The 15,454-nt window shown below is 48.5% G+C and overlaps 1 protein-coding gene across 2 annotated transcripts in view; it reads right to left on the minus strand.

The window, feature by feature from the left end:
* Nucleotides 1-2,327: 2,327 nt before the first annotated feature.
* The window catches only part of Ston1 (stonin 1), a 42,642-nt gene continuing 29,515 nt past the window's right edge, over nucleotides 2,328-15,454 (minus strand). For both annotated transcript variants that reach the window (XM_028893072.2, XM_028893079.2), the window contains exons 2-4: nucleotides 8,173-10,131; nucleotides 3,579-3,781; nucleotides 2,328-2,859 (exon numbers count right to left, since the gene is read on the minus strand). In XM_028893072.2, the coding sequence (XP_028748905.1) occupies nucleotides 2,785-2,859; nucleotides 3,579-3,781; nucleotides 8,173-10,084 (2,190 nt within the window). In that variant the 5' untranslated portion in view covers nucleotides 10,085-10,131 and the 3' untranslated portion in view covers nucleotides 2,328-2,784. The remainder of the gene's footprint in view (nucleotides 2,860-3,578; nucleotides 3,782-8,172; nucleotides 10,132-15,454) is intronic.

Genomic DNA, 15,454 nt, shown 5'->3' on the forward strand with positions numbered 1-15,454 from the left:
CAGCCATTTCTAAGGTCAGAAGAACTGTACTTAAAAAAAGCCTCTCATCCCTAATGTTAATTTAACACTAAGTAATGGGTAGCTGAGGACCTTGATAGATGTGCAAATTAACAATTATGCTGCTGCACCCCGCTGTTCATGCTCTCCGCATTGCTCCAGAAACTCAGTTTGGGCTTGTGGCAGTCTTCTGTTCCTGAAGCTTGAGATGGTCCTGAGGTCTGGGTGGCTTGTGACTTACAGACCCCAGCGGTGTGACCCACACGCACTAGCCAACCTTCGAGGCGGGAGGAGGGATGCCTTGGACCCTTGGTTGGATTTCTTTTGTGATATGAATATGCATCAAGTTCATTTGCATCCACTGGGAGTTCTTTATGGGATTAACCCAGCTAACTATTTTCCAGCGTCCCTACTCGCTGGTCTCCATATTTGTTCCAAGCAGACGGAAGAGAAAGTGTGCCCGCTCCAGAGGATAGGGAAAGAGGGTGTGATTGCTATAAAACACGCGCTCACAACCATCAGCCACCAGCCTCTAGCAAACGTGAGTGACGTATCCCACGGAGTTAAAATAGAGCGCTGTAATCCGTCTCTACATTGTCTGTTGTTTGCTGTGCCTCCACAGTAAAAGAAGAACAATAAAATCTGATTGATACAAACCATCGTGAATGTTTGTTTTAATCTATCTGAATAGATGAAAATGAACGTAACACAAGATAAATGCGTGAAATAAATTCTGTAGGCCAACAAGGAAATCTGGTTTGGAACAGCTGCACATCACTTTTTGACTCAAAACAAGCCTAGAGAGTGGGCAAGAAAGCCTCCAGTCTCGGGTACGGCTCGGCATGGATGAGTGCGTGTGAACACGGCACGGAGGACTCTGTTTTATTCAGACAAAAAGAAAAAATCTTCAGACCATAGATGTTATCAATTTTAGCATTCTGACTTGTCATGGTAAGTCCTCAAGGAAACCCCAGGCAGAGTTCTAGCTGCTAACGCCACTGTCGTCTCCCTAGACACAGGACCATCAGGTCGTTCCTCCCACTCGGAAGTCGAACTATCATCTCCTTGTAGACAAATAGCTAGAATTATACAGTGTCTTTGACTTTGCACATCTTCCAAAGGAAACACTTTCATACTTTTGGTTGTGAGCCTAGCCTGGAACGGCTGGGCCATCTCTCCAGTCCAAGAAAACACTCTCAATGAATTTGAACAACCCGAAGAGTGGCAGCACCAGCACACAGAATCAGTCCGGGGCTCAGCCTTCTAACAGGAGAGTCCAGGGCTCAGCCCTCTAACAGGAGAGTCCGGGGCTCAGCCCTCTAACAAGAGAGTCCGGGGCTCAGCCTTCTAACAAGAGAGTCCGGGGTTTAGCCCTCTAACAAGAGAGTTGCGTTAATTACAGGAAACACTGTTGCCAAACACAGTCCTAGCATTGCTACGTTTGGAAAACCATATTCATGAACTTTAAAAGTTCATCTTTAATGTAAATAAATATTTTAATTTATGTCCAGTGATTCTGATCTCATTTTGAAAGGAATCCCGCACCCTCCCCCGCCGCCGCCCCCCCCCCCCCCGCCCCAGACCAAAAGGCACTGTATCATAGGGACTCATTCCAAATCATGTATATTAATGGAAATAATTTCTTTGGATCATAAATCCCACATGACATTTTGAAAATGACCCCACAGCAAGGGAAAGACAGGTAGCAAATGCTGCCGAGGATGACTCCCCAATATTGTCACAGGACAGGAGCATAGATAATTCAAAAATCACAGGCACATCCAAATCTCCATTTCAACCATGCCTTCCACATCCTTCTTCACCTAACTGCATCTCAGGGCTGAGCGAGAGGAGACGTCACGTACTTGGGGTTCTGTCTCCTTCAGTTGCCTCTCTTGGTGGTCCACATGCTAACGGTCCCAGCTAGGGTTTCTATCGATGCAATGAAACACCATGACATAAACAAGTTGGGGAGGAGGGGTCTGTTTGGCTTACACTTCCACAGCACCGTTCATCATGGAAGGAAGTCAGGACAGGAACTCAAGCAGGGCAGGAACCTGGAGGCAGGAGCTGATGCAGAGGCCATGGAGGAGTGCTGCTGACTGGCTTGCTTATGTTTTCAGAAGGTTAGTACATTATCATCTTGGCAGGAGCACCCTAGGAGCTTGAGGGTACTTATGGTGCTAGAGCAGTAGCTGAGAACTACATCCTGATCCACAGGCAGAGAGAGAGAGACTGGGCCTGGCATTGCTTTTGAAACCTCAAAGCCCACCCCGCAGGGAAACACTTCCTCCAACAAGGCCACACCTACTCCAATCAGGCCACACCTCCTAGTCCTTCTAATCCTTTCAAACAGTTCTTCTCCCCATGACTAAGCATTCAAATATATGAGCCTATGGGGGCCAGTCTCATGCAAACCAGCACGCGAACACAGAAAGCAAGAAGAGATGGGGAATCACACAACCCAGATTACAAAACAAAGTCACTGGGTAAATCCAAACCCAAATATTCTTCAGGCAAACTGGCCAGCAGGTCTCACATCAATTAAGAGCACCCCTACCTTTCAACAAGACGTAACCGGCACAAGTCACGGACACGTTCCCACTCATATCCCCAGAGCAGAAATATATCAGAGGAGTAACATGCAGACGGCCTGCTTTGGAGCGGACATTTCTCCAGACTCACTGCTGCATCTCTGGCCTAAGGCCAGTACTCAGAACTCAGTCCCACCATACTGTACCAGAACTTCCTGCTCCAGCTGTGGGTTGACCTGAGGGGCATCATCATCTACTGAGTCACACAGCCACCGGCTTTATCTGGGTCTTCTCCATCTATCTGGATCCACTTCTTTTCTATTTCAACCTGTTAGGGGGAAACAGAGCACTGGCGGTGTTAGAGACAAGGCGGACAGTGGCTCTTGGTACCGTCTATACCTGAGGATTCGCTAACCGCCTCGCCCCGTGGACACAGACGCAGCCCGTCCACGGATCCACAGCAGCTCAGTAGTGAGGCGCTCTTGTTTTGCGGGAACCAAGCCCCCAAATCCTTCCTTCTAGAATCAAAGCTGAAGCTCTCTGGAATGGTAGCTCTCGTCACAATTTTTATTTTCAATCTGCCGTGCTCTGGGAAGCTGTCATAGGAACGGTCCTACAGTGGTCCTCGGGCGACTGAATTTCCCCGTCACTGGGACAGGCTGACCCAATTTCCTCTGTAGTACAGTTCCTGGCTGCTGAGGGTCGGGGGCAGCTTTGGGGCAGAGGGTAGGGCACAGTATACCAGCTGCCCCTCACTAACTGTATCAGTAGGGAAAGAAATCAGTGGATCCACGCATACAGATTTCTCAACAGATGTCAATGGTGGCCACTAAGTTATCATGACTGACCACTGAGCTTTTCCCTTGTCAAATATCATTGGAGAGAGAAGAGAGAAAGGGAGAGAGACACACAGGCAGACTGACTGACTGACTGACTGACTGACTGACTGACTGACTCATTCTTAAGGGGCAAATTGAGTATTTCCTGCCAGGCCAGGCCCCACCCCAGATCTAGAAACCCTCGCTTGAACCAGGGCTCTTGGGGTACCTGGATGTTGTAGCAAGCCCGCTGAGACGTGTGTTTCTGAGGCTGTACGTCGCTCTCTACTCCTAGAGACCTCACCTCTGTCCCCGAGGCAGAGGTTTCAGGCATTGAAAACTGGACAGTAGCAAACGGATACCAATCCGAGGGAATCTCCTGGTCTGATCCAAGTTCAAGTTTGTATGACAGACTATGGGGCTGATCGGGACCTAGAGGAAACCAAAGCAAAGAGTCAGAATGATCCAATGGCAAAGGAGTAGTCCTCTACATCACATGCTTCTCGCTGTAGTGAAAATCCCAGCCGTGAACATCAACTGTGTGTCAAGTGGGAAGAACCCAGAGTCATGCTTGGAGCATTAGTTCTTGTCCCCACACAGATGGACTCTTAAAAATGGCTTTTAGTCACAAATGTCACAAAGGTTCTCTAATCAAAAGATAAGAACAATATTTATATGAAACAGAGTTATTTGACCACAATACTCAGGAGAAACCTTTCTCCTGAGTAGACTGAACAAGCTCCAATAATTCCCCTATCATTGTTTTAAACCAGTGTTTATTTTTAGATAATGCAAAGACAGACTTCAAATTAGGTCGTATAGTTTCGAAAGCCTGACTTTTAAAAGTTAGGCTTGAAGTTTTGATATAACACATTTTTGTTTCAGTGGAATGGATTTTTTTTTTCACTACTGAAATCCCCACTCATTGTCCTAAAAAGCTCTTACGAGAACAGATTACAGCAGAGAGATGGGCATCCCGGCCTCCGGTATCTCAGTCTAATATTTGTTCTCGGTGAAGTGAATTGTCATGGCAAGGTACCCTAGGCTGTGCCGGAACCTGCGCAGGACCCAGGGGTCTTGGGTCTCTCGGAGAGCTTAGGTGGGAGTTAGAAAGTGTGGGGGAGGGGAGGGAGTACTGATGGGTTAGTGCTTCAGAGCCAGGCACACACCTGCAATGCCACCCCTAAGAGGCGGCGGCGCTGGGAAGAGTGGGGTGCAAGTTCATTCCAGACTACATCTGACTTTGAGGCCAGCCTAAGACAACAAAAAACAGTAAAGTGTGTGTGTCCCTGTAGTCACTTCACAAGTGCCCCGTGGTCCTGTCACGTTGTTCATGGCATCTAATTGTGCCCAGTTTAATCTGTCTTTAAATAAATGTAACTTCTAAAAAAAATACGGTAACTTCAAACGCCAGATTAAACTCCTGTGCCACTGAATCAGCCCAAGGGGGGAACAAAACATTTTCATCTGAGTATAGCCCTAGGCACAAAAACATGAGCTTAAAAGATTTTTCCTAAATTTACTTTAAAAGAAAAGTTGCCTTTCATTCCTTGCAACCTGCCTCTTGTAGAGAGACTGATCGAATTCCGAAGCTGTAAAAGGGCCTGGAGAAGTCACCCATCAATCAGCCAGCCAGTGCTCACTCCACAGCGCTAAAACAGAGAGGATGGGACCACAGTGGCCTCTGAGGGTCCACAAGCTGCCCATGTCACTGCAGGCGAGACCACACACACACACACACACACACACACACACACGGAGGGGGAGTCATGGAGGAGTGGGGTCCTCATAATCTCTCATCCTGTCCGGACGTCAGGCAGCGTCCAGGATGCAGTAGCTCACTTAACACTCAGGCACGGCCTTTCCCTTCTATGGCTGTGACAGAACACGAACTCTTGGTTTACTTCAGAGCTCTTATGACCCTAGGCAAGCTACCTAACTCTTTGAGCCTCAGTTTCCCCAACGAGGGTCTTCCAAGGTTGTTGTGAGGCTCACCCACCAGCAGAAGTACCAGCTGAACTTTATACTTTGCCGAGTGCTGTTTGATTTTAAAGCTAACGTATCAGTTACTATAGTTTGCCAGTCAGAGAACTGTGTATTCTACCTACATAGACTTGAAAGTGATACTGGAGTTTATTCCATTTGATGTTTATATTGTACAAGAAAAGTTTCTTAGGGAAGTCTCCCAGTGAAAATGGGGGTGGGAAATACATCTGCTTTAAAGATGTAATACTTTTTAAATGATGGAACTGGCACTTCGGTCTTTCTTTCCTTAAAAGCTGGTGGTAAGAGTATTTTTCTCCCAAGTTTTCTGGTGTCTTTTGGCCACTCTGCACTGTTCACTAACACACTCCTATTCAAACTTGGAGCTGAAGAGACCAGGTTCCGTGCCTAAAAGACACTTGTCAAACTTGGGAATGACAGAGAAACGCCTGTTATCTCGGGACCGACCACGAGGGGGCACTGGCGGGCTTTAGTTATTACTCTTTCGCTCAGGACCGGGAGAGCGAACCACAGGGGCTTTCTAGGTCCGGGTGATATCCAATCTCCTGACACAACATACTCCACATCTGAAGCTGGACCACTAAGAAGAGCTGAAGAAAATTGACGTAGGATCGAACAAATCGCGAGGGATCGAACCGAGATACTGGTGACAAAGAGCGAAGCAGAAATGAACCGGGGGCGGGCCGGGGGGCGGGGCTGGGGTGGGGGCGAGCGAAGGCCAAAGCTGCAGTTGCTGGTGAGTCTCGCTCCCCACAACCCCCTATCTAAACCCCTATCTAAATCCAGCGTCTTCCGCTCTCACCCTTTGCCCCTTGATCAACGAGCTCTTTTGCTTTTAATCTGCTTTCACGCCAGCAGAACTCTGGGGTATGGAGAAGAAATTGGGGCCAACTTGGGGAAATCTGAGTTGATGGATTCATTCATCTGTTTGGTATTCAGTCAAACCTTTCCTGTGCGCGTCTGCCTAGAGTGGGTGACAAAGATCAGAACGTCGGCACCCCCATTTCACAGTCCCCGAGAACCTCTCTAGTCCTTCAGGGAACGTCAGTGCACCTTGGGCTTCTCCGTGCTGCGAACATCAAAGGAAGCACTTTTACTAGAGAGAGTTCTGGAGGTGTTTTGAACACAAGACTATTTTAAATAACCACAATGCCAAGATCCCTTCATGCATTTTACAGCAGTATCTCTGGGGAGGGTCAAGGCCCCCAGTATGTATGTCACTCCCCAGGAGAACCTCATGTGTTCCTAGGGTGAGGACCACATCCCTACAGACCTGAGTGATGTAGGCAGGAAGAGCAGGCCCAGCCTAGGGTGGACCTGCTTCCTGGACTGGGTCCTTGCCCATGACTTGCAGCTTGCTGATGTAACCAACAAGACTTTGAGTTACAGACAGGATTCAGCAGGTACCAGACACCAACTTGGGAGACTGAGAAGCCGTGCCCTGCGCAGAACGGGAGTCCCCAGCCCGTCATCCTACCCGATACCTCACACTCTCCTTCCCAGGAGCCACATTTCACTCAGCCTTGACATGACTCTGATCAGCCACAATATTTGCCCATGGCATGGCCAAGACAGCTCAGGGCAAGGCTAGGTGGTGCTGGTGTAGTCTGGTCATAATGGCCTGTGATGGTACGGGTTACTCAGCTCCCGTGCGGTGGGCATGTCAGTGACTATCATAATCCACAGAGATCACTCATGGGGTTGTCTGATAACTAGGCTGCTGAAGCAGGTTAAACTTTCTCCGTGTCTTTATGGGGGGTGGGGGGACGCGGTTTGGAGATCTTAATAACATGTTCTCAGAGATCAATTTTGAAATCTATTTGTCCCTTTTTCAATCTCACACGGTAGACAAAATCAGAATCCTGCCTCTCATTTCTACAAAAACAGGAAAGCTGGCAGGTAGCTTTCAGATGAGATGAGACCCTCCTGGACTCCAAGACCACCCCTGAGGTCTGAGTGACACCCTGATTTCTGCTGTTTTCCACTGGTGCTGGGGCAGCCTCTGGGACCAGACATAGTGTCTGTGTAGAGTGGAAGTAATAACTGCACATTTCTAATGAAAATGATCCCATCTATGGCAGCTGACTTTCCCAGAATTCATGGTGTAGACTGATTGGATCGGCGAGAATGGATCATGAGAGGAGGATTCAGCCCTCACGCCTTCCTCCCACAAATTTACAATGATTCCATCCAGCTCTGTTCTGGATGCTAGGGAGATGCAGACAGGCATGTGACCCCTGCTCACCAGAAATGAAACCAGAACTGTCCAGCAGATGAGACCAACCCAGAAGGAGCTACCCAGAGGCACCACAGTGAGGACTTGGTCCAGCCCATTCACAAGTGAGCAGCGTCAACCACAGAATCCTGGAGAATGGGGTGATGCTCTACCTGGGAGCCAGAGGAGGCTCTTCTTCCTTCCTCCCTTCCTTCCTTCCTTCCTCCCTCCCTCCCTTCCTTCCTCCCTCCCTCCCTCCCTTCCTTCCTTCCTTCCTTCCTTTCTCCCTCCCTCCCTCCCTCCGTCCCTCCCTCCATTCCTATAAACATTTCCTCAGAACCACCACAGAAAATCTCTTAACTAGGTTGCCATTTCTTTTGATACTAAAGAGGCAGGAAGTTAAACTCATCGGGTAGCACTAACACAAGAGAAAACAAACAAACCAGCTGTTTGGCTAAATGTCCCACCTCCCACCTAGCTGTGCTGACGAGCCCTCCCTCGGCTTCTCAAGCTACCGTCCACCTCTGCCTGCTTTGGGGCCATGGACGTGGTGAAAACGCTGAGCAGTTCCCTGTGAAAGTCAGCCTAGGCGTCGGATATTTACTTGAGTTTTTGTCCGGAAGCCGATCTATCTTCCACACCACTGCCCGGTAGGCGCTCTCGTATTTTGCTGACCCCACAGTGACCTGAATGACAGGTTCGGATTCAGGTTCCTGTAAACTCCCCAGACATGCCCGACGGTTCATTTTGGCTTTCAGAGACTTCTGCCTCTGAAGGTTCCTGGTCCAGAGGGCCTTGATCCATTGGGCTGGGACAGGAAAGTGAATCATGATATTGTCACAGCACCTTGAGGAACTGGCAGGGGGTGACTTCTGAGCCCCCGGGGTCATGTTGACAAAGGCCTGAAGTTCCACATACGCCCCCTGGACAGCCACTATGGACTTCACAGAAAACGGAAGCTCATCCCCTTCGTATGAGGTTTTGAAACGCATCAGCTCAAACCGGCAAGCATCCAGAGGTATGAACTTAATGATTCTGGACTGTTCGAATTCCTCAGCTTTCACACATGTATGGAAATGGTAGTTAAGAATATCAATCCCCCTTTTTTCTGGTTCTTTCTCAAAATAGCATTCATCTCGTTTCTGGAGTTCAAGGTCATTCAAGGTTAAAAAACATTCCGCCGTCCCATTCACAAAGCAGAGGCAGCAGATTTGAGTTATCACAGCACTTTCAACCAACTTCCCATCTTCTTTGGTGACTTTGCCCCAAAAGTTGTCCACGATGTCCAGGTAAATTTCTTGTTCCTCGTAGTTCTTCCTTGGTTTCGCAACAGCGGGCAGCTTTACCAGCTCCTCCTCCACAGTGGTCAGGAACTCCAGGAAGTCACCGTGCTCCGTGGACCCCAGCTTCAGCATCTGCTCTACGTCAGGCTCGTGAACCACCTCCGTCTTGGAATGGTATTTCCTTTTCTCTGCGTAAGACACATGCTCCACCTTCACCGTGTGGATTTTCCCGGCCGCGCTGAAGTTCTCGAGTCTGGGTTCAGAAAGTCTGCAATGTGGATCGAGCTGGAACTCTTTGAACGGCTTTTCCAGCCCCTTCTCATAATACATCTGCAGAATCCCTCCTGGCAGAACCTTCAGGAAAATGGGTCCCCACTGCCTGGAAGACATCATGTTCTTCTTCTCGGGAATCCTCAGCATGAAGGACCATCCAGCTTTGGGCTGACTCCGGAAGAGCGTGTGGGGGACAAAAGAAGAGGCGGCGTCTCCAGCAAAGGGACTCTGCATAGACGCGTTTCCAAGAGGGTCTTGGGTCTCAGCTGACTGCAGGTGCTCAAGCCTCTCACAGATGTAGCTAAGTGAGCACTGGTTTAGGCTTTTTTGATCAATGGGTACTTCCTTGTCCCTCGATGAGAACGGCTTTCTGCTAGCCGGGGAGTCAAGGGAGAGCTGAGAACTGCTACCTTCATCTTTCCAAAATGGGTTGGAGAAAGAACAGTCCTCTCGAAAATACTCGAACTGCAGAGCCTCGCTTCGGGCCCGCTGAGGGCTGGCGTCATCTTCAAGACCAGCTTTAGGAGTCAGTGGGGTGCATGAGGGGTCACTGGGTAACGATGCATGGGGTAAGCAGGTTGGCTTAGTAAGCGATAACGGAGGACCCACTGTTGAGGGGGGGCTGCTTGAAGAACATTCTGGAATAGGATAAAGCACATGAGTCCCTGGTTTAGGGATGCCGGGGAACCCCGGGAAGTCTTTGGTGGGTGTAGAGAGAGGAGAGTTGCTTGGAGGTCCCGGACTGAAGTAAAAGTCGACCATGGGAGAGGATAGTGGGGTGCTGCTGGTGGAGGAGGAAGCGCTAGGGAGGTCCCTGAGGCCGGGCAGGCTCAGCTTCAGTCCATTTGGTCTGCAAACACCTTGGGTCTCCAGAGGGAAATCCTTTGCCTTCGCCTGAGAAGACTGAAAAGCGGGGTCATCATCGAAGGTGACCCAGCTGCCTGGGTTTGTAGAACACATCTTCAGGGTGGGCTTGTGGTCTGGTCAAATGGTCAGGGACATTGTCTCTGTAGAGGAGAAAGACAGGTTAAAGGTTAAAAATAAAGGTTAAAAACCAAGATACTAGAGTTCTTTCATTTTGACAAAGACCTGGGTGTGGAAAGCACACATGTTTACTCTGTGCAAAAAAAAAAAAAAAGCTTACAAGTGGCCGTTCTTGGCACATGAATGAACAAAACACTAAGACCTAACTCTGTGGGTGCCCCGGAGTTTGCTTTAGGTGAGAACACACATCAGCTGAAAATGACGGAAGGAGATGGAAACCTAAGTAGCGTGGGGAGGGCAGAGGCCGGAGTGTGGGTCTGACTGTCCCCCAGGACGCATGCATTGGAGACACTGTCCTCAGCCCTTGGCACAACTGAGACTTTAGGAAGGAGAGCCTAATGGGAGGAAGCTGGGTCAGTGGAGGGTGGACCCCTGAAGGGGGATGTGGGGATCCCACCTTCCCCCCTTTTTCTCTGACACCGTGGGGTGGATGGGCTACCTCCTTTCCAACTCCCATTGTGATGTACCCAAGGGTCACGGGCCAATTGGCCAGAGACTAAAACCTTTAAAACCGTGAACCAACATAGGTCTTTCCTCTCTTTCTAAGTTCATTGTCTCGGGTATTTTGTTATAGTGACAGAAAGCTAACTACCGCAGGAGTCACACTTCCATCAGACAAAACAAACTTCATGTCAAAAAGTTACGATGCCAGGCACAGAGGCGCATGCCTAATCCCAGGATGTGGGAAGCTGAGGCAGGGGGAACCTAGTCAATTCAGCCTGGGCTACCTAGTGAGTACAGCTCGTACTTTTATTTAGTTCAGCCACAGGGCAGGCCTCAGTCTCATAAAACAAAGACACACAGGGGCTGGAGCGACGGCTCAGCAGTTAAGAGCACTGGCTGTTTTTACAGAAGACCCGTTTGTTCCCCACACCCACATGGCGGCTCACAAGCGTCTCTGACTCCAGTTCCATGGGATCTGACCAGTCCCTTTTCTGACCTCCATGGGCACCAGGTATGCATGTGGTGCACATACATGCAAGTAGACAGAATACTCACACACCTACAATAAAAATATAAAATATTTTAAAAACAAATAGCCGGGCGGTGGTGGTGCATGCCTTTAATCCCAGCACTCGGGAGGCAGAGACGGATGGATCTCTGTGAGTTTGAGGCCAGTCTGGCTTACAGAGGGAGTTCCAGGACAGCCAGGACTACACAGAGGAATCCTGTCTTGGAAAACCAATAATAATAATAATAACAACTACAAGTTGCAGGCACAAAAGGCACACTGTATACCAATAAAAGGGTCAGTGCACAAGGAAGATAAAATAATTGTAAATGTGCTGGAACCTAGTACCAGAATGCCAAGAGAAAGAAAAGCAAATGCCGGCAGTCCTGAAGGAGGGACGAGACAGCTAAATATAACATGAAGACATTCGGTATCCCACTTTTTATAATAGAGGTAGTGTCCGGATGGATGGGGTGTTTTTCTTTTTATACTAAGAAGGTTTGACCAATCCCTCCCACCAAATGGGCCTGCCGGACACATACACAGCACTCCAGCACAGACTGGAGTGGCCATACACCTCTTCCAGCAGAACCTTCTCCTACACACAGAACATATGCCGGAGTAGGTCCCGATAGGCCACAAAACAAACCTTAAATTTATGAAGACTGAAGTAATGTATTTTTGCCTACTACAGGGCGGGAAAGCCCTAAAAGTCAATAGCAAAAGGAAAGCTGGAAGATTCGCCAGTATATATGGAAAGTGACAACCTAAACAACAGATGAAGACATTGTGTAGTCACACAATTTCCAAAGGAAAGCTGAGGGGTGGAGGGGTTAATTAGAAAATACCGTGAGACAAATGAAAATGAGAATATAGATTTCTAAAATTCACAGTCCATGCTAACAGGGAAGTCTCCAGCAATCAACACCTCCATTAAATAATCATCATCATAATAATAATAACAATAATAATAATGGTGGTGGATTCAAAGAAATGGCACAGCTTTACGCTTGAAGAAGCTAGCCAACCGACGGGCTAGGAGGAGGTTAGCAGAGGAAAAAATACCAGAGCAGAGGTGAGTGAGACGGAGAAAAGAAGATGGGATACAGAAGGGCGAGCCTTGGAGTCAGTTTTGTTGAAAACGGATAGATCTAAGCTAATTTAGTGGGAAAGCGGAGAAGATTCCAAATCAGAAACAAAAGACATGGCCACGAAACTCACAGAACCAGAAAGGCTTGTAAGAGCCTCTGAGCAGACCAGCAAGGGGGCAAGCTTGAGGAAGACGGTTAAAATTCCTAGAAACAGGCAACCTGCCAACGCCAAACCAGAAAATCTGGGCTGGAGAGTCGGCCCAGAGGTTAAGAGCACCAGCTGCTCTTACACAGGCCTGGGTTCAGTTCCCAGCACCCACATGGTGGTTCACAGCCATCAGGAACTCCAATCCCAGAGGCTCCAATGACCTCTTCTGACCTCCACAGGTACAGGAGGAAAAAAATAAAACCAAACACATAAAATAGTAAATCTTTTTAAAAGAGAAAGAGAGAGATAAAGAAATAGAAAGTTTGAATAAACCTTTAACTAGTGAGAGAGACTGGTCTCATCACGGAAAACTTCCCAACAAGGAGAAGCCCAGGACCAAATGGCTTCCCTGCCAAAGTCTACAAAACACTCAGAGAAGAATTAATGTCCTTTGCAAAGTCTCCCAAAAACTGAAGAGGAGGGAATGCTTCCAACCTGTTTTATGAGGCCAGCTTCACCCCGATAACAAAGCCAGACAAGCACCCTTAAACACTGAATTCATTATTTAAACACACACACACTAAGCCGCTAAGAATGAAGAAAATGTGAACAAGGGAATATTACTGGGTCTTAAAAACTCCTTCTAACACCTGCTGCAGCACTCCTGGACCCTGAGTGTTGTATCTGAGGTGAAAGCCAGCAGCAGACATAGACACTCTGGCCCCACTTACACAAGATACCTGACGTCAGGCTCAGAGCAGAAAGTGCAGTGGTGTGTGCCAGGCCCTGGAAAAAGGACAGATGGGGAATCACCGTTCAGAGAGCATGGCATTTCAGTTGTAAAAGATGATTTAGGGAGACCTGGGGCTCAGCCAGTGCATATAGTTTTGTTGACAACTGATAAATCCTTATAGCTAATTTAATGAACAATGGGGAAAAAAGGAAGATTCAAATTTAGAAATAAAAGACATTGCAGTAGAAGTCACAAAAATAAAAAGGACTGTAAGAGGCTGTGGGCAGACCAACCAGCGAGACAGATGTTCTGCACTATTCACTTAAACAAAGGATAGATTTCGTGTGCAGTAGACGGGAAGGTTGGGAATATGAATAACTAAGTCTTCATTGGCATTATTACTATGTAGCCATTTTGTTAGTGGAGCGGAAAATGTGGTGGGAAACTAAAAATCCCGTGAGTTTATAAGGCACGGCAGCACCCCCCCCCCCATATATGAAGTTTACTATTCAAATATTTACTACTCATGACTCATGGCTTATGAAACAGCCTGTGCTGTGCAAACCAACATTCCTGTGTGCGGCCTGGAGTCACCCCAGGAGTAAGGGGCAAAACCCCTGTGTCAGCCTGAAGTCACCCCAGCAGTAAGGGGCAAAACCCCTGTGTCAGCCTGGAGTCACCCCAGCAGTAAGGGACAAAATCAGGACTCATTGAGATACAATTCACACACCGTAAGGCCCCCTTCCAAAAAAAAAAGAAAAGAAAAGAAAGAAAGAAAGTGTGCACCTAAGTGATTCTTACAATAATAACGGTGATGTATCCATGATCACCAATTTCAGAACATTGCTCTGGCCCCCAAAACGAACCCTAGACCTACTTCAGACACTCCCCATTCTCCCTTTCTCCTGGGCCTGGGAATCACTAGCCTACCCTATCTTTGTGAATTTGCCCTCTCTGTGATCATTTCTTCTGAGCATACGCCATCTCCTTTGATAGGCTATAAATTATTGAAATTTTTCTAATGACACCAAAGGCCGTGACTGAGCTGTAATGAGCACATCCCTGAGATTAGTGAGAGTACTGGCTGGTTCTGTGTGTCCACTGACACAAGGTAGAGGCGTCTGAGAGGAAGGAGCTTCTGCTGAGGAAATGCCTCCATGAACTCCAGCTCTAGGGCTTCTTCTCAGTTAGTGATCAATGGGGGTGGTGCCATCCCTGGACTGCTGGTCCTGGGTTCTATAAGAAAGCAGGCTGAGCAAGCCAGTAAGCAGCACCCCTCCACCGCCTTTGCATCAGCTCCTGCCTCCAGGATCCTGCCCTGTTTGGGTTCCGGTCCTGACTGAGGTGTATGCCTAATAAACCCTTTCCTCCCCAACTTGCTTTTGGGTCATGGTCTTTCGTCCCAGCAATAGAAACCCCAACTAAAACAGTGAGGTCACTCAAACCCTGGTCACTGCTCTGCCTCGGGGCTGGCTATGTGCCCAATCTCTCCAGATATCAGGGGTTGCATTGGAGCAGTCTCTCCAGATATCAGGGGTTGCATTGGAGCTATCTTTGGGGCCCTTTCCAGCTCTAAAATTGGAAATTTACAATTCTATGGCAATTGATATCCAATTGGTTAGGGGGTTTTTTGTTTTGTTATTTGTTTGTTTGTTTTTGTTTTTCAAAAGCAAAAATATTATTCCCAACTCGGATCCAGGGCCTCAGTGCTGAGATAACCCAGTTCTGGGAATACGAATCCGGGGCCTTGGATGTTCTTGGCAAGTGTTCTACCATTGAGCTGCATCCATTATTTTTAACCATTCTTCTAAAAATGCCATAAAGCAAAGCCCCAGGAGCCCCCGACTGGACAGGAAAACTGAGAACCTGCTGGCACGATGCTCCTGAGTAAGGAGGGCCTCTTTCCTCTCTGGGTCCCCTGCCGTGTGTAATCACTCAAGCTTGGAAAAGAGCTTACACAAAGAAGGAGCAGAGGGAGCCCGGGGCCAGGCTGAGGACAGCGGCTGCGGTGACTCTAAGCATTCCTGGGGGCTCTAAACCCACACCCCGGGGCACCTCACTGTCGGGCTCCGCCCTGCAGACGCAACGATCAAAGCCCTGGCCCCTAGAAACCAGCAGAGCGGCTAGGAGGTCCAGAGGCCCAGACCCATCCTCACCCCCACCCTCAGAGGGAATCCAGGCCTGCGGAGGGCGAGACGCCCGGCAAATATTGACTCCAGCCGAGTTTATTATGTCAGAAGAAAGAAGAGCGAGACCGCAGCGTAGCCCTGCTGGGATCCACGCCTGCCATTTGCCCCCTCGCGTTTCCCTGGGTAACTTGGGGGAAAAGGGTGCCGTTTATTTTTCCGTGTTGTGTGCCCTT

The sequence above is a fragment of the Peromyscus leucopus genome, chromosome 22 (assembly GCF_004664715.2).
Source record: "Peromyscus leucopus breed LL Stock chromosome 22, UCI_PerLeu_2.1, whole genome shotgun sequence".
In the NCBI taxonomy this organism is placed as follows: Eukaryota; Metazoa; Chordata; class Mammalia; order Rodentia; family Cricetidae; genus Peromyscus; species Peromyscus leucopus.